This window comes from Amblyraja radiata, chromosome 6, assembly GCF_010909765.2.
Source record: "Amblyraja radiata isolate CabotCenter1 chromosome 6, sAmbRad1.1.pri, whole genome shotgun sequence".
NCBI lineage: Eukaryota > Metazoa > Chordata > Chondrichthyes > Rajiformes > Rajidae > Amblyraja > Amblyraja radiata.
This window is the reverse complement of record NC_045961.1, coordinates 96,398,741-96,416,648: the sequence shown is the minus strand read 5'-3', so window position 1 is coordinate 96,416,648 and position 17,908 is coordinate 96,398,741. Positions and strand designations below refer to the sequence as shown.

Here is a 17,908-nt window from a genome sequence, read left to right as displayed (position 1 = left end):
GTTAGGTCTTTATTCTCTAGGGCGCAGAAGGTTAAGGGGGGACATGATAGAGGTCTTTAAAATGATGAGAGGGATAGACAGAGTTGATGTGGATCAGCTTTTCCCTTTGAGAAAAGGGAAGTTTCAAACAAGAGGACATGACTTCAGAATTAAGGGACAGAAGTTTAGGGGTAACATGAGGGGGAACTTCTTTACTCAGAGAGTGGTAGCGGTGTGGAATGAGCTTCCAGTGGAAGTGGTGGAGGCAGGTTCGTTGGTATCATTTAAAAATAAATTGGATAGGCATATGGATGAGAAGGGAATAATAATAATAATACATTTTATTTATGGGCGCCTTTCAAGAGTCTCAAGGACACCTTACAAAAATTGAGCATGTATAGGAAAAACATGTAAGGGGAATGAAATAAATAGTAGAGACATGACTAGTACACAAAGTAAAGACAGAATTCAATACAAAACACAGCATGAGGCAATTAATGCACAGATGAAAAGGGACGGGGACGTGGGGCTAAGGATAGGCAGAGGTGAAGAGATGGGTCTTGAGGCGGGACTGGAAGATGGGGAGGGACACGGAATTGCGGATCAGTTGGGGGAGGGAGTTCCAGAGCCTGGGAGCTGCCCTGGAGAAGGCTCTGTCCCCAAAACTGCGGAGGTTGGACTTGTGGATGGAGAGGAGACCGGCTGATGTGGATCTGAGGGACTGTGAGGGTTGGTAGGGGGAGAGGAGGTCAATGAGATATGTGGGGGCCAGATGGTGGAGGGCTTTGTAGGTGAGGACCAGGATTTTGTAGGTGATCCGGTGGGAGATGGGAAGCCAGTGAAGTTTTTTGAGGACTGGAGTGATGTTATGCCAGGATTTGGTGTGGGTGATGAGTCGGGCGGCTGCGTTCTGGACCAGTTGGAGTCGGTTGATGTAGGTGGAGCTGATGCCAAGGAGAAGTGAGTTGCAATAGTCCAGTCGGGAGGAGATGAAGGCATGGATGAGTCTTTCAGCAGCAGGCGGAGTGAGAGAGGGTCTGAGTTTGGCGATGTTGCGGAGATGAAAGAAGGAGGTTTTAATGACATGGCGGATGTGAGGCTCAAGGGAGAGGGTGGAATCAAAGATCACGCCAAGGTTGCGGGCCTGGGGAGATGGGGAGACAGTGGTGCCGTCGATGGTGAGAGTGGGGTTATTGATTTTGGGAATGGAGGGTTATGGTATGAGTGCAGGCAGGTGGGACTAAGGGAAAAAAGTTGTTCGGCACTGACTTGTAGGGCCGAGATGGCCTGTTTCCGTGCAGTAATTGTTATATGGTTATATCAATTAAAAAAAAATTACAATTCTCTTGCAGTCTCACCCACTGAATGACCCCTTGATTTTCTGGATTCCCTTGCACACTCTGTGACGATGGGTTGTGCAAAAGGAAGGTCTACCATTGTGTAAGGCCTGATTCAATAGCATTCAATTCTAGGAACTTGTGTAAGGTTGAATTTCTGAGTACCAGGCTATCAAGCAAAGTGCTTATTGACCAGCTGTGAGCTGGAAATTTAATGAGTTTTTGGAGAAATGCATCAATTTCTAGAATGCTTTTATTCATGTGTTTTTCTTTCTGTTTGTGTTAAGATCTTAGCCCTGCGTTTACTGCAAGCAGTCCTTCCTTCATGGGACAGGGATGAGCGATCGCAAGACATGAAGCACCTTGTTGAAAAATTGTTCATATTTTTGGGCAGTCTTCTAAGCACCTGCTCATCTGACCTTCCACTCCTGAGAGGCGAGTTGTGTTTATTTGCTTAATCAAAAAACTTTTTTTTTTTTTTTTAAACAATCGATAGATACATGGTTTTCCTGGCTATCTTTTCACAGAAGGAATGCTAAGAAGAAAATCTAGGCCTCAGGCTTCTCTGACTGCCACTCATAGTAGCACATTAGCAGAGGAGATAGTTGCCCTGTTGCGAACTCTTCACTCGCTGAATCAATGGAATGGACTTATCAATGAGTACATAAATTCTCAGCTCAACTGTGTCGGTGAAATCATGACAGATAAACAATCAGAGGCAGTAAGTACATCATTCAATTTCTTCTTTGCCCCCGTTTTCTTGTTTAGTGCATGTAAAATGATTTTTTTCTGACTAAGATACAGTTGGCTTGATAACATATTGCACTACAAAGCATTAGTTAAACATTAAAAAAAACAACACAATTTGACAAGAACATGTGCAAACCAACAATGAAACAGGTGTTGAATTAGGAAAAAACAATAGTACCCTCCCCAGTTACTGTCCCCTTCTGTAATTTTCGCTTTTACCTTTGAATGAATTTTTGATCATAAGTGATAGAAGTCGAATTAGGCCATTTGGCCCATCAAGTCTACGCCGCCTTTCAATCATGGCTGATCTATCTCTCCCTCCAAACCCCATTTTCCTGCCTTCTCCCCATAACCTCTGACATCCATACTAATCAAGAACCTATCTATCTCTGCCTTAAATATATCCACTGACTTTGCCTCCACAGTCTTCTGTGGAAAATAATTTCACAGATTTACCGCCCTCTGACTAAATAAATTCTTCTTCATCGCCTTCTTAAAAGAATGTCCTTTAATTCTATGACCTCTGGTCCTAGACTCTCCCATTAATGAAAACATTCTCTTCACAACCAGCCTTTCACTATTATGTATGTTTCAAGGAGGTCCCTCCTCTTTCTTCTCAACTCCAGGGAATATAGGCCCAGTGCTGGAAAATGCTCATCATATGTTAACCTACTAATTCCTGAGATCATTAATGTAAACCTTCTCTGGACCCTCTCCAGAGCCAGCACATCCTTCCTCCGATATGGTGCCCAAAATTGCTCACAATATTCCAAATGCGGCCTGAACAGCACCTTATAGAGCCTCAACATTACATCCCAGTTTTAGTATACAAGCCCTCTCGAAATAAATGCTTACATTGCGTTTGCGTTCTTTACTACTGATTCGACATGCAGATTAACTTTGGGAATCCTGCACCAGCACTCCCAAGTCCCTTTGCTGCTCTGATTTCTGGATTCTCTCCCCATTTAGAAAAAAAATAGGGGAAAATAAAAAAACCTTTTAGTTGTTTGATGGAATATTCAAAAATGTTCTTCTATCTAACTCTTAATTAGTTTGGATGTGGGTTACGTTCTAATCCATTTCAAAATGTATAAGACAATAGATAAAAGGTGCAGGAGTAGGCCATTCAGCCCTTCGAACCAGCACCACCATTCAATGTGATCATGGCTGATCATCCCCAATCAGTACCCCGTTCCTGCCTTCTTCCCATATCCCCTGACTCTGCTATTTTTAAGAGCCCTATCTAGCTCTCTCTTGAAAGCATCCAGAGAACCTGCCTCCACTGCCCTCTGAGGCAGAGAATTCCACAGACTCACCACTCGCTGTGAGAAAAAGTGTTTCCTCGTCTCCTTTCTAAATGGCTTACTCCTTATTCTCAAACTGTGGCTCCTGGTTCTGGACTCCCCCAACATCGGGAACATGTTTCCTGCCTCTAGCGTGTCCAAATCCTTAACAATCATATGTTTATAAGCTTTCCTACGAACATGGAAGGCAAAGCGATTTTACTGTTAAATACAGTGACCTCCATAATGTTTGGGACAAAGACCCATCATTTATTCATTTGCCTCTGTACTCCACAATTTGAGATTTGTAATAGAAAAAAAATCACGTGGTTAAAGTGTACATTGTCAGATTTTAATAAAGGCCATTTTTATACATTTTGATTTCACTCTGTAGAAATTACAGCTGTATTTATACTTAATCCCCCCATTTCAGGGCACCGTAATGTTTTGGACACAAGGCTTCATAGGTGTTTGTAATTGCTCAGGTGTGTCTAAATGCTCTCGGCAACTAGTCTTTCCTCCAGTCTTTCCACCATCTTTGGAAACTTTTATTGCTGTTTGTTAACATGAGTGATGACCATAAGTTGTGCCAATTAAAGTCAAAGAAGCCATTATGAAACTGAGAAACAAGAATAAAACTGGAGACAGCAGCCAAACCTTAGGCTTACCAAAATTAACTGTTTGGAACACCATTAAGAAGAAATAGAGCACTGGTGAGCTTACTAATCACAAAGGGACTGGCAGGCCAAGGAAGACCTCCACAGCTGATGACAGAAGAATTCTCTCTATAATAAAGAAAAAATCCCCAAACACCTGTCCGACAGATCAGAAACACTCTTCAGGAGTCAGGTGTGGATTTGTCAATGACCACTGTCCACAGAAGACTTCATGAACAGAAATACAGAAGCTACACAGCAAGATGCAAACCACTGGTTAGCTGCAACAATAGGATGGCCAGGTTACAGTTTGCCAAGAAGTACTTAAAAGAGCAACCACAGTTCTGGAAAAAGTTCTTGTGGACAGATGAGACGAAGATTAACTTATATCAGAGTGATGGCAAGAGCAAAGTATGGAGGAGAGAAGAAACTGCCCAAGATCCAAAGCATACCACTTCATCTGTGAAACACAATGGTGGGGGTGTTATGGCCTGGGCATGTATGGCTGCTGAAGGTACTGGCTCACTTATCTTCATTGATGATACAACTGCTGATGGTAGTAGCTTAATGAATTCTGAAGTGTATAGACGCATCCTATCTGCTCAAGTTCAAATAAATGCCTCAAAACACATTGGCCGGGGTTCATTCTACAGCAAGACAATGATCCCAAACATCCTGCTAAAGCAACAAAGGAGTTTTTCAAAGCAAAAAAATTGTCAATTCTTGAGGGGCCAAGTCAATCACCAGATCTGAACCCAATTGAGCATGCCTTTGATATGCTGAAGAGAAAACTGTAGGGGACTAGCCCCCAAAATAAGCATAAGTTAAAGATTGCTGCAATACAGGCCTGGCAGAGCATCACCAGAAAGGACACGCAGCAACTTGTGAGGTCCATGTATTACAGACTTCAAACAGTCATTGCATGCAAAGGATATGCAACAAAATACTAAACATGACTACTTTCATTTCCATAACATTGCTGTGTCCCAAACATTATGGTGCCCTGAAATGGGGGGGACTATGTATAAACACTGCTGTAATTTCTGCATGATGGAACCAAAATGTATTAAAATGGCCTTTATTAAAATCTGACAATGTGCACTTTAACTCCATGTGATTTATTTTTTTTCTATTACAAATCTCAAATTGTAGAGTACAGAGGCAAATAAATAAATGATGGGTCGTAGTCCCAAACATTATGGAAGGCACTGCACGTGATGTGTGTCTCAGTGGACGCCATACTTTGCCTATTCTGAAGGGTGTCTAAAAACCTATTCCAACCTGAAATGTCAATATCCACGTACTCCAGAGATGCTGCCTGACCGGCAGAGTTTCTCCAGCACTTTGTGTTCAGCGAAGGATTCTGGCATCTGCAGTTCCTTGTGTCTATATTTTGTCCCCTCATGGGAAAAGAGATAACGATCTCTGTGGCATGTATTATTATATAAGACAGTGAAATGTCTTTTAGTGTGTGAAATATTTTCTTCTGTCATCTTGCAGACAGCCTTGGAAGACTATTTTCCTGATTCGGACAATTCAGAGATTGGTGGGCTGATGGCAGTGTTGGCTGTAATTGGTGGAATAGATGGACGCCTGCGCTTGGGTGGCCAGGTGATACAAGAAGAAATTGGAGAGGGGACCGTGGCTAGAATTACTCCCAAGGGAAAAATTACAGTGCAGTTCCACGATATGAGAACATACAGAGTCTGTCCTTTGAGTCAGTTACAACCGGTAGGTTCTTGGTTCTTAGTTTCTTGGTCTTCCAAAATATTCCAAATGGAAACTGATATGTGGCTACTAAGCTCTGCATCTTGCCTTTGCATTATCTCAACAGAGCCATCGTGCTTTTGCCTTGATAGGCCATTTCATAGAAACATAGAAACTTAGAAATTAGGTGCAGGAGTAGGCCATTCGGCCCTTCGAGCCTGCACCGCCATTCAATATGATCATGGCTGATCATCCAACTCAGTATCCCGTACCTGCCTTCTTTCCATACCCTCTGATCCCCTTAGCCACAAGGGCCACATCTAACTCCCTCTTAAATATAGCCAATGAACTGGCCTCGACTACCCTCTGTGGCAGAGAGTTCCAGAGATTCACCACTCTCTGTGTGAAAAAAGTTCTTCTCATCTCGGTTTTAAAGGATTTCCCCCTTATCCTTAAGCTGTGACCCCTTGTCCTGGACTTCCCCAACATCGGGAGCAATCTTCCTGCATCTAGCCTGTCCAACCCCTTAAGAATTTTGTAAGAATTATTTCATAATATAATTGTAGAGATAATGACATTTCTGTTTGTTTCAGCTCCCAGTGACTGCCTTTAGTGTTAACAGCTTGCCATTTTCTGACCTAATGCTGTCTGTCTGGGCTCAACTTGTGAATCTGGCAGGGAGCAAACTTGAAAAGCACAGGATGAAGAAGTCAAGTCAAAGCCTCACAGGTAACTAAAATATTGTCTTTAAAAAATCTTTATTTTGAATTAGCCGAGTGCAGACTTGATGCTGCTTCAGAATGGCCTAATTGTACTCCTATCACTTATGACTTATGACTATAATTGAGTTAGAGGATCTGTGCGCAGGCCATTTGATGTAAGGACCTTACAGCGACTCAATTGTTTACTTTCAGATGTGTTACAATTTCTAAAGATGAATTGAACCATGAGCTGAGATTTTGTATTAACTTTATTTTAAATTTCTCCTGACATTTAGCATAATTTATTTGATACAATTTCAGTATAATCAAACGTAAAACATTCTTTGATAATATTGAAGTCTGGATCATCTTAGAATTTTTCCCTCCTGCACTAGCCCTGTGCGGGTGACATAATAAATGAATATTCAATGTGAAAGATGTGCCTTTAAGATGAAAGATAATTTTCCTTGATATCTTCTTGCATCATTTTGGATGATATTTTAAAGGTTTTTTTCTTAAACTGATAAAATGTGGCATTTTTACATTGAAGTTGTCTCGAGTTTGGTATTTTGAAATTTAGTATTAATATACATATTTTTCCTTTTAGATCAAGTGGATTTATTTTTGCTAAGATGTCAGCAGCTGCGACTGTACATACTTAAAGCAGCTCGGGCTTTGCTCATGCATCAAGATAAATTGAGACAAATTCTCTCTCAGCCTGCTGTGTTTGAAACGGGAACACATTCTACAGGTAGGTACTAGCTAGCCATTTCAACTATTCTGATAAGTGTGAAAGCTTCATCAAAGTTAACTTTTTAATTGATAAGCGTCCTGGCAAGAAACGTCACCTATCCATGTTCTCCAGAGATGCTGCCTGACCTACTGAGTTCCCCCAGCACTTTGTGTCAGCATCTGCAGTTCCCTTTTTGCATTAATCTTTTAATCCTGAGGATCTTGTCCCGAAATGTCACTTATTCCTTCTCTATTGAGATGCTGCCTGTCCCGCTGAGTTACTCCCACATTTTGTGTTTCTCTCCGGTGTAAACCAGCAACTGCAGTTCCTTCCTACACAGTCGTCTTTTAACGAGATGGTCCTGGTATTAATTATATCGTACTTAGTAGTTTATAAGCTCTCGCCTTGTTAGAGAGACTTGATTATTTAACATGTTTGCATTTCAGTGCTGCACAGTGAGTGAATGTGTTAATAAGTGCATGTCAAAGACACCTTAGCAGTGAAGCTTAAGTGATCTTGGACAAGTGGCCTGTCCAAGATCCACTTAATCAATACCAATTCAAAATAAACTATCTGATCATTGAATTCAATGCTGTTTGTGGTACCTTGATATGTGTTTTCTCAAAGAGAGCAATGATTTACTAAAATACACAATTTGTGTGATTGTGAAGTAGCGCTTGTCTTTTTGTCCCCATTATTCTTACCGCCTATAGTAATGTAGCATTTTGTGTCTTTGTTTTCAGAGGACGTAACGGTCTCTTCTCCTGACGTCGTTGATTTTTCACCGGAAGGACCACAGCCCCCACTGATCTTACTACAGCAACTACTGAGTGCCGCCACCCAACCATCTCCAGTGAAAGCTGTGTTTGATAGATCGGAACTTGAGGTTTGATCACTCTTTGATGTATTCCTTAACATGCAAAAAAAATGTTTCTGAATAAGCTAATCTCATATTTTCTATCAAGCACATTAAAAAAAAGCCGAGCAATTGATCATAATTCCAGTCTTCTGGGCTTCAAGATTCAAGAGATCAAGAGAGTTTATTGTCATGTGTCCCAGATAGGACAATGAAATTCTTGCTTTGCTTCAGCACAACAGAATATAGAAGGCATGAATGTTGCTGCTTAACCAACTGTAGACAGTTTTTTTTGCTCCAAGGTTGTATTTTGTCCAAGTTTAGTTATTGGTAGCCTAACTTTGTTGTTAATTTACTTCTGAAACATCCATTTAAGGAAGTGTATCGGTTATTTTCGTAAAACTACTGCTCTGGTTGAACCTGAACTTGGCACCCGAGTTCCCCAACATATTATGCTTCCTTAGCACTCTGGCAGTTCAGTACATTAGGTGTGCGCAGATAAAAGTAGTGCTGTGGTTAACACCCTTCTCTCTAGTCAAGTCGTCACTTTTATTTCTATAGCACATTTAAAAAAACAACTCTCGTTGACCAAAGTGCTTTACATTAGTGGAGGTACTAACGTTATACAACATTGGTTCATAGATTAAGTACATACATCACTACATACATGTAGCCCTCCCTCAGAGTACGTCAAGAAAGGCTTGAGAGTAAAGACGAGTTTTAAGTCTTGACTTAAAAGAGTTGATAGAGGGGGCAGTTCTGATGCGAAGAGGGATGCTGTTCCACAGTCTAGGAGCTGCAACCGCAAAGGCGCGGTCGCCCTGAGCATGTGCCTAGACCGCGGGATGTTCAGTAACCCAAGTCGGCCGAAATGAGGGACCTGGAGGTGGTGTGGTGGGTAAGCAGACTTTTGATGTAGGTGGGGGCAAGTAAGGGCTTTGTAAACATAAAGAAGGATCTTGAAATTTATTTGGAACCGCACAGGGAGCCAGTGGAGAGAGGCCAGGATCGGGGTGATGTGGTCCTTTTTTCGGGTGCCCGTCAGGAGTCTCGCTGCGGCGTTTTGGATCAGTTGCATGCGGGACAGGGAAGATTGGCTGATGCCGGTGTATAGGGAGTTGCAGTAATCAAGGCGGGAGGAGATAAATGTGTGGATGGTCTTTTCGAGGTCGTCAAACTGGGGGAATTGTTTTATTTTAGCTATTGTCCGAAGCTGGAAGAAGCTAGCTTTTACCACGGCATTGACTTGTTTGTCAAATTTCAATGCTGAGTTAAATATCACGTTCTAAGCGAATACAGCAATAACTGTTTAAGCCTACCACAAGATACCCATAGTTTAATTAATTTCATAGCCAATTACACAAGACAGCGTATGTTTATTAAAATTATATAACACTCTAGCTATGTGTGTTGCCTGCACCTCACATGTTGTCAGAAGTGTAGATTATCAATGAATAAATCCCGGAAAAGTATGGTGAGACTTCTCTCTGTTTTATTAATGTCATTGAACAACTGTTGCCGTTTCAAATTAGTTTATACACAAGTGCATTGAAATTCCTTGTTCACATGAAGCTCGTAGCATTAACAGCAATGATAAATCCAACAATAAATATGACAACAGGTGATAAATAGCAGAATGGTGCAAGATTGTAACGCAAAACTCAAGTAGAACCAGAGTCCTACAGCCAGGAACAGGCCTTTGGCCCAACACGTCCATGCTGACCAAGATGTACTACAGGTGCACAACCTTTTATCCGAAAGCCTTGGGACCAGACACTTTTCGTAATTCAGAATTTGTCGGTCTTCGGAATGGAAATTTTTTAGCGTAGACTTTAATGGCTGGCTCAGTGGTAGAGTGCTCGGCTCATATCCGCAAGGTCGCGAGTTTGCGCCTTGATCCCGGCAGTTACTCGATCGCGAGTTTGAGTCTTCAATGTCGTTTTTTCTTGCAGAATAAATGTTTGTATGAAATGCAGTGTAGGAGAAGTGTACTGACTGTGTGGGCAGAACTTTGGAAGTGATTGCCCACCAGTCTAAAAAGCCGCTGTGTCTCCTGTCCCTGGGATAGCAGGGGGCGATCAAACAGCACAATACCCCCTCCCCCTCCAACTACAGAGGAATCCGCTCCCCGATGGGCCGCTACCAAAGATCATAGAGGAGCTCCTCTATGATCTTTGGCCGCTACGGCGACAAGTGGCAGTTCGCCCACAGCCCGAGCTGCGCCCCCTCATCCGCCACCCCAAGAACAAGACGTACCTTGCACACCATCAGCTTCTGCCCCTACGTGTTCCTCTGGAGTTGGAGCGGGGCTGGGCTGGAGTTGCTGCTGGCTGTGGGTCTCTGGGATCTCCGTGCTTGCAGTGGGTCTGGGGGTCGGTGGGAGCTGTGGACCTACGGACCTACCTCCGTGGAGCTAGCCAGCTTCGGAGCGTGGAGAGCTGCGGGAGCGCGCTGCTGCGACCCGACTCCGGTGGATGGTGACACCGGGAGCTCGCGGGTCCCCGGTGGGAGACCGCTTTGCGGGGCACCGGCAACGGCGACTTCTCCCGCCCGAATTACGGGGTTGAGAGTGACCTGGAGGGGGGCCTTACAACGCCCGGCGCGGCTGTAAATTGCCGCGGACTTGCTAGAGCCCGCCGGGGGCTCCAACATCAAGACCGGGGCAGGGCCCTACATCGCCCGGCGTGGCTTTGAGTGGCCGCTCCCCGATGGGCTCCTACGACGCCCCGAGCTGCGCCCCGTCATCCGCAACCCAGGTTCCTCTGTAGTTGGAGTGGGGCTGGGCTGGGCTGCTGTTGGCTGTGTGTCTCTGGGTTCTCCGTGCTTGCGGTGGGCTTGGGGGTCGGTGTCCAATTGGTCCTGACGTCTCCGGTGACTGGCACGTTCCTGCTGTAATCGTGATGTGAAGACACCGCGCCGGTGCAATGGGCGGGGAGCTGGAGAGGGGAGGGAAGCGGTCACACACATGGCCGGGAAGCAGAGGGGCGTAGGTGGGGTGAAACTGAAGGGAGCGACAATCTGCACTGTGTATCGTGAGTCTACCGTGGGAACTTTTTAACTCAGCGGGCAGGCAGCAGCAGATTGTCAATTATTAACCCTCCCGCGCAATATACCCTCACCTTCTCTTTTATGAATGGGGATTTAGTTCCCCTTTCTTCGAGGGGGAGGTACCGGAGGTTCCGCTGTCACCTCTGCGGGCCGCCCTCGGTGAACGTTTTCAAGGACCTTTCTTCAAGGACCGAAAAAATGGCCGCTATTCGGAGGTTTTCGTTATTTGGATCTTCGGATAAAAGGTTGTGCACCTGTATCTAAGCTCATCCCATTTGCCTGTGTTTGGCATATCCATTTAAATCTAAAAGTAGTGCAAAAGGTAAAACAGCTCTCCTCGAGTCCTCTCCAACCCCATTCTCTAAGTCCTCTAGTTTTATTCACCTCTGATAAGGGGTAAAGATTCCTGCAGTCCACCCGTTCTATATCTCTCCTGAGTTTAGGATTAAACCTGTGGGTCTTGGGCTATGTTCTCAGCACTCTTTATATTGCACATATTGGTTGGATTATCTTGTAGCTGCTATTAGATGCCATGTTTGGAATAGCTTGCTCTGGCAAGCATCTCGTTGATGCAATTGAGTAAATGAAATATATGGGTTCACATCGTGTGAAGTATTCCTTGAGCATATAATACTGTCTGCTCTGGATACCAGTGAAGAAGAAAGCTAAATCCTGTTTTGTTATGCTTATGTAATGTTAATGCTGATTGGAGTGTACATACTGATTTATTTTTTTCGTGTGACATGTGCTAGGCTGCTGCCTTGGCTGTCTGTCAGTTCCTGGCAGTGGAATCTACACAACCATGTATGCCTGTATTTGATGACAGCAGTTCAAGTGAAGCTACGACACCTGTTACAGTGCAGCCCATGCGATCAATAAAACACAAGAAGCGAAAGCCTTCTCCCCCTCCACCTTTACCCATTGTGGCTCAGCTAATGGAAATGGGCTTTGGACGGAAAAATATTGAGTTTGCACTGAAATCACTAACAGGAGTCTCTGGAAATGCTTCAGGATTGCCAGGTAAAGAAAAGGCAGTATTCAGATATTCGTTAGAGCTTCCATCGTTTTATGTAAAGTTTTTCTTTTGACTAAATGTTTCATTCTGGAGTTTAAGAAAATTGCAACATGGCTAAGCACAATCTAAACTGGTTGTTTAATGAGTTCACTCATTGGTTGTTTAATGGGTTACTGCAGTACATAGTTTGTCCAGCAGTAATAAGCAGAAAATTGTACCTTAAATAGATATTGTCTTGAATTTTATTTTGAAGGCGTTGAAGCACTAGTTGGTTGGCTGTTGGATCATCCTGATGTACAGATCACAGATCTCTCTGATACCGAGAGCACATTGTCAGAATACTCGGATGAAGAAATTCTGGAAGATGTTGAAGAGGCTGAAGCTGCATGCGCCATTAGTGGTTCTCGAGCAACGATATCTAATGTAATTTTAAAGCAGAATATAGTTTATTTTAATCGGCTTGGCCATTGTTTTACTGAACACTTCCGCTCAGACCGCCAAAACCAAGGGTTCCCAACCTAGGGTAAATTTACCCCCAGGGGGTATATTTCGCCTACCCAGGGGGTAAATATCTTGATTCTGGATTTGTACATATTTTTTCTCATTGACTGACTGTGTTTGGTTCTAGTATCTGTTCATCATTAGTTGTTCATAAATAAGTGAAATAACATTGTTATTTGCTATTAAAGTTGCCTGGGGTAAAAGGGATGAAAAAGGTTGGGAACCCCTGGCCTAAACCTACCTGGTCTCCCGGTTGCGAAACACTTAAACTCTCCTTCCCATTCCCACACTGACCTTTCTGTCTTGGGCCTCCTCCATTGAGTGAGGCCCAGCACAAATTGGAGGAACAGCACCTCATTTTGCTTGGGCAGCTTATGCCCCAGCGGTATGAACATTGACTTCTCCAACATCCAGTAACCCTTGCCTTCCCTCAACCTCTCCATCCCTCCCCCTTCCCAGTTCTCCGACCAGTCTGACTGTCCCCCTGATTACATTTTATCTGTTTGCTTTGTTGTCAACTTCTCTGAGCTAACAATGATCTATTCTACATTTTCTCTTTTGATGTGGCGCCTTCACACTTTACCCTACCTTATCTCTGTGTCTCCCTCTCCCCAGACCCTCTGTCTGAAGAAGGGTCTCGACCCGAAACATCACCCATTCCTTCTATCCAGAGATGCTGCCTGACCCACTGAGTTACTCCAGCATTTCGGGCCTATCTTACTTAAATAACAGTTGGGTTGTGAGCTGTAATTCAAATGACAATATCCTGTTCTTATTTTGTAGCCTTGGGCTGCTGTGGTGACTGAAAGCCAAACTTATAAGAAACGTGCAGATTTCCTGAACAATGATGATTATGCTGTGTACATAAGGGAGAACGTTCAGGTGGGGATCGCCTTACGATTTAATTGTTGCTGAGCCATTAATTTGAACGGCATAAATGATTTGAAAAATACTGCAGGTGTAATTTTGCTCTTTTTTTTTTGACCATGCAGGTGGGAATGATGGTTCGATGCTGCAGAACATACGAAGAGGTATGCGAGGGAGATATGGGCAAAGTAATCAAACTGGATCGAGATGGGTTGCATGACCTAAATGTGCAGTGTGACTGGCAACAAAAAGGTGGCACTTACTGGGTTAGATATATCCACGTTGAATTATTGGGTATGTACATGCAATACCAATCACAAATATATATTGCACAATAGTTGCAGTGATTGTTCTCAATTGCAGCTTACTACATTTTAAGTGGTGTTCACCAGAAGTTTGTACTTTCTTTTGTCCACCAGGTTTCCCCCCACAGAATTCTACTTCTCACATAAAGATTGCAGATAAAGTGCGGGTTAAGGCTTCAGTTACAACTCCAAAGTACAAGTGGGGATCTATTACCCATAGGAGTATTGGTGTTGTAAAAGGTAAAACTATCCTGGTCTTCTGTTCTGCACCAGCAAATATAATCACGCGATTGTTTTGATCAGGATTGATCAATTGGTACAAAGGAAGATGTCGTTTTGCAGCAATGGGGGTAAAGTTGCTAAATGTTGATGCATAGATTATAATACCTGCGATTATGGGTGTTCAGGTTATGCAACTTATGAAATTCACAAATCACTACCCAGAAGTTAAATGTGCAGAAAAAAATTGCCCTTGCAGAATTAATGTTGGAAAAGAATAAGGAACTATTTAATTCTAGTTATTTTTTTAAAGCTATAATTTTTTAACAGACGAGTAATTGTTTTGATTTATTAATATAGGCACTAAACTACATATTAAGCAGATCATGGTTGAAATGGATAAGTTTATTCTTCATTAATTTGAATTTATTTAAGGATTACTACGTAGTCATGGTGTGAAGAACATGTAACAATGGATACTTGATAGTGTCTATAATCCTAACGCATTTTCGTTATGCATTGGAATTTCTTTCTTTCAGCATTCAGTGCTAATGGGAAGGATGTTATAGTTGATTTTCCTCAGCAGTCCCACTGGACTGGGCTGCTGTCTGAAATGGAGTTGGTTCCCAGCATCCACCCAGGAGTCACGTAAGAAATTTAACAAAATAATGAAATTGGCTCTCTTCTTATTTGTGTCCATTTATTCTATGAAGTAATGAATATATTGTATTAAACACATACTGATTCATATTGAAGTCTAGAATTTATTTCATTTTCCCATCTTTATGATTGGCTTAATATGCACTCTCATTCACTCTCATTTTCAGGTTATTCAATCTGCTTAATACTTACCAAGTTAAATTGAGATGATGTGATCTGAGAGGAAATGGGGCAAATGGATGTGATTAGAAATCAATAGAGTTTTCCTTGTGGATGTAAATAAGTTCCTTATTAGGCATCCACTTCTCTCCACCTCGCATCTATCCCTACATTATCTTCAAAGTTTGTCCTTTTTTGTATTACCGTTGCTTTCCCAATAACTTACATCTTGCTATTGCAGAATCATCTTGGAAGGTTAAAATGTTAAAACATCTCTTCCATTGTCACTTCTAACATTGCTTTTCCCCTTTCACACTTCGTCTCCAAACCTGCTGACCCAATTGCCTGAAGAAGGGTTTTGGCCCGAAACGTCGCCTATTTCCTTCGCTCCATAGATGCTGCTGCACCCGCTGAGTTTCCCCAGCAATTTTGTGTACCTTCGATATTCCAGCATCTGCAGTTCCTTTTTGAACATTTTGGACCCAATTGCTCTTGCTTGCAATTTCCTCTGCAGGACTTCAAATAATCTCCTTAAAGCATTTATCTTGATCTGCCCGTCAATATTACACATGGTTGCCAACAGTGTCAATTGATCTCACTATCATCCTTCACTTTTACTGTCCTACCTTTTTAATTGTTATCTCAAATTATTTATATCCAATTACTTCCGCCATCTGTCCACTCAATTTTCAAGTGTATTCCAAGCCTCTTGTAGCCTTTCCTTTGTGATTAGGAGGGGGTAAAAAAAATAAAAATCTATGCTTGTGCAAAATTTGAAAGGCACTTGAAGCAGCTTGGATCTGATATTTTACTTGGGCAAAGTGTTGGAAGTTCCGTTAGGTTCTTGAATAAGAGACGGCAGATGAGTGTAATTTAATTAGGCTTTGCTTATTTGCCTTCAACAGATGTGACGGTTGTCAGATGTTTCCAATGAATGGGCCCAGGTTCAAATGCAGAAACTGTGATGATTTTGATTACTGTGAAAATTGTTTCAAGACAAGGAAACACAATTCAAGGCATACCTTTGGGAGAATTAATGAGCCAGGTAAAATGCAATTCAAACTAAATATCAGAGTACTGTGAAACTACTCAAACACAGTCCAACACCCTGTGCTGACTTGATAAAAGTTATTAATTCCATAATGGAAGAACTGTCTGCATTTTACAATAACTATTTGCATATTTGTTTAGTCCTAAAGGTGGATATATTAATGAATGGAATGGTTTAGAGTACCAGATAATCCTTCAGTAAAATATATCTAATTCTCTTGGACTTTTAAGTAGCTAATTGCATTAAAGTTCAATTATGAACGTTGGAATTCAATTGAGTCCCATTTGAGGTCTTGAAGATTTTATGGTGTAAAGTTTTTTTTTTTTTTTTTCTTCCCCCCCCCCCTTAATTTTGTCTTACCATCTGCACTGAAGGAGTTTGAAGTGGCTTTGTTAGTAATCATTTCTATATCGGTTTTAAAGGGCAATCACCTGTATTTATTGGGCGCTCAGGAAAACAGCAAAAGAAACGATACAGCTGCCAGAGAGGAATGTTGTTGGATGATTGGTCAAAAATTGTGAAGAACTTTGGAGTCTCCTCGTCTGTTAGTCAAGCTTCCCGCCTCATTGATGGCTCTGGGCAGTGTTGGCAGTCGTCGGGTTCACAAGGAAAAGTAAGTGATTGAATTGAACTAAGTCATTGAATTGATTCGTTTTTATATTTGTCTTTCATATATTTTAAGAGTCAACCCTTAAAATACTGGAACTCTGTCTCTCCTGAACTTTCATATCTGAAATTGTATTCGTTTTGGTCTGTTTAAAAAAAAAAAAAAAAAAAAAAAAAAAAAAGCTTTATTTCTCAGTGTGGGAAGCAGAGCGTCTCTCGTTCAATTAAATTTAATCCAAATTATATTTCAGTGTAGCCATCGATCAAATGTCTAGGCTTCTCCTTCCAAATAGTTTCAGGTTTGGTAGATTTTAAGTCTATTTCAACCTGATACAGTCAAGTATGCTTGATGGTTCAGATTGCCAACAAGAAATCCATAATCTTCCATTCACATTCTCCTTGTACAACAAGGGTGTTCGACTAATACAAGGGCACTGCTGGTGCTCAACAGAGCCAGTCTCAAGATTGCTGCCTGTGGTTTCACAGACCAGATATGAAGAATATTATTTGGATTTTTGATCCATTTTTATTTTACCTTGACAGTGAGATCATGAAGTTGCTGTCAGCCCCAGCATTTGATGTTGTGGCATACCTTAACCTCTCGGGTTCTTTTGGCTTTAAAAAAAACCTAGTTGTACATTGACAGAGGGTAAGAAAAATGAAAGAAAATGAAATATCTTATTCAGGAAGTGGGCTTTACTGGAAGGTAATGGATTCCTGTTTTGAGATTCTTATTTCTCAAATGCTCTGAATATTGAATAAAACTCAAGAGGTTTGTGAATGCACTGTCAAATTTTCTTTGATCAATTTAAGGCCCCTGCATCATGTTTGATCCTTCCAATAATGACAGCTTTACCACCGAACAGCCCGCCCTGCAGCCCATTACTTTTCATCTGTGCATTCTGGGTTTTCAAGTGTGTGATGAGAATCCTTCCCATCCTTGACAATGGTTTGAATGCAGTACGGGTAACAAGCTGATGTCTGAAGAAGGGTTTCGGCCCGAAACGTTGCCTATTTCCTTCGCTCCATAGATGCTGCTGCACCTGCTGAGTTTCTCCAGCATTTTTGTGTACCTAAGCTGTTAACTGAATTTGAATTTGTTTCCCTGGCATTCCCATGCTACCAGTCTTTTAAGGATGAATGTATTTAAGGAGGCAATAAACTGATTCTTAATCTGGTTGAATAACGAATCTAAGACTGAGAAATGATGACATTCGATACAGATGTGAGTTGAGGCTGGAGTGTTCTGCACAGATCTGTTACTTGGTTGTTTTGATCCAAGTTGACACTAAAGTAGATAATCTGGAATTATATTTTTGTGCTTCTTATTTTTGTACTTTGTTGCATTTCAGGTTAGTTTTTTGGTGATTTGCTGTGTAAAGTAACATAATCAGTTCAGATAGACAAAAATGCTGGAGAAACTGAACGGGTGAGGCAGCAACTATGGAGAGAAGGAATAGGCGACTTTTCAGGTC

At 42.0% G+C, this 17,908-nt stretch overlaps 1 protein-coding gene across 5 annotated transcripts in view; it reads left to right on the top strand.

Annotated features, from left to right (window-relative positions):
* Window positions 1-17,908, top strand: part of herc2 (HECT and RLD domain containing E3 ubiquitin protein ligase 2) — a 188,683-nt gene that overhangs the window by 104,032 nt on the left and 66,743 nt on the right. For all 5 annotated transcript variants that reach the window (XM_033023263.1, XM_033023264.1, XM_033023265.1 and 2 more), the window contains exons 40-53: window positions 1,604-1,751; window positions 1,844-2,037; window positions 5,506-5,736; window positions 6,306-6,441; window positions 7,021-7,164; window positions 7,890-8,032; window positions 11,803-12,070; window positions 12,319-12,488; window positions 13,350-13,448; window positions 13,559-13,727; window positions 13,853-13,978; window positions 14,497-14,605; window positions 15,682-15,821; window positions 16,250-16,440. In XM_033023263.1, coding sequence (XP_032879154.1) covers window positions 1,604-1,751; window positions 1,844-2,037; window positions 5,506-5,736; window positions 6,306-6,441; window positions 7,021-7,164; window positions 7,890-8,032; window positions 11,803-12,070; window positions 12,319-12,488; window positions 13,350-13,448; window positions 13,559-13,727; window positions 13,853-13,978; window positions 14,497-14,605; window positions 15,682-15,821; window positions 16,250-16,440 — 2,268 coding nt within the window. The remainder of the gene's footprint in view (window positions 1-1,603; window positions 1,752-1,843; window positions 2,038-5,505; window positions 5,737-6,305; window positions 6,442-7,020; window positions 7,165-7,889; window positions 8,033-11,802; window positions 12,071-12,318; window positions 12,489-13,349; window positions 13,449-13,558; window positions 13,728-13,852; window positions 13,979-14,496; window positions 14,606-15,681; window positions 15,822-16,249; window positions 16,441-17,908) is intronic.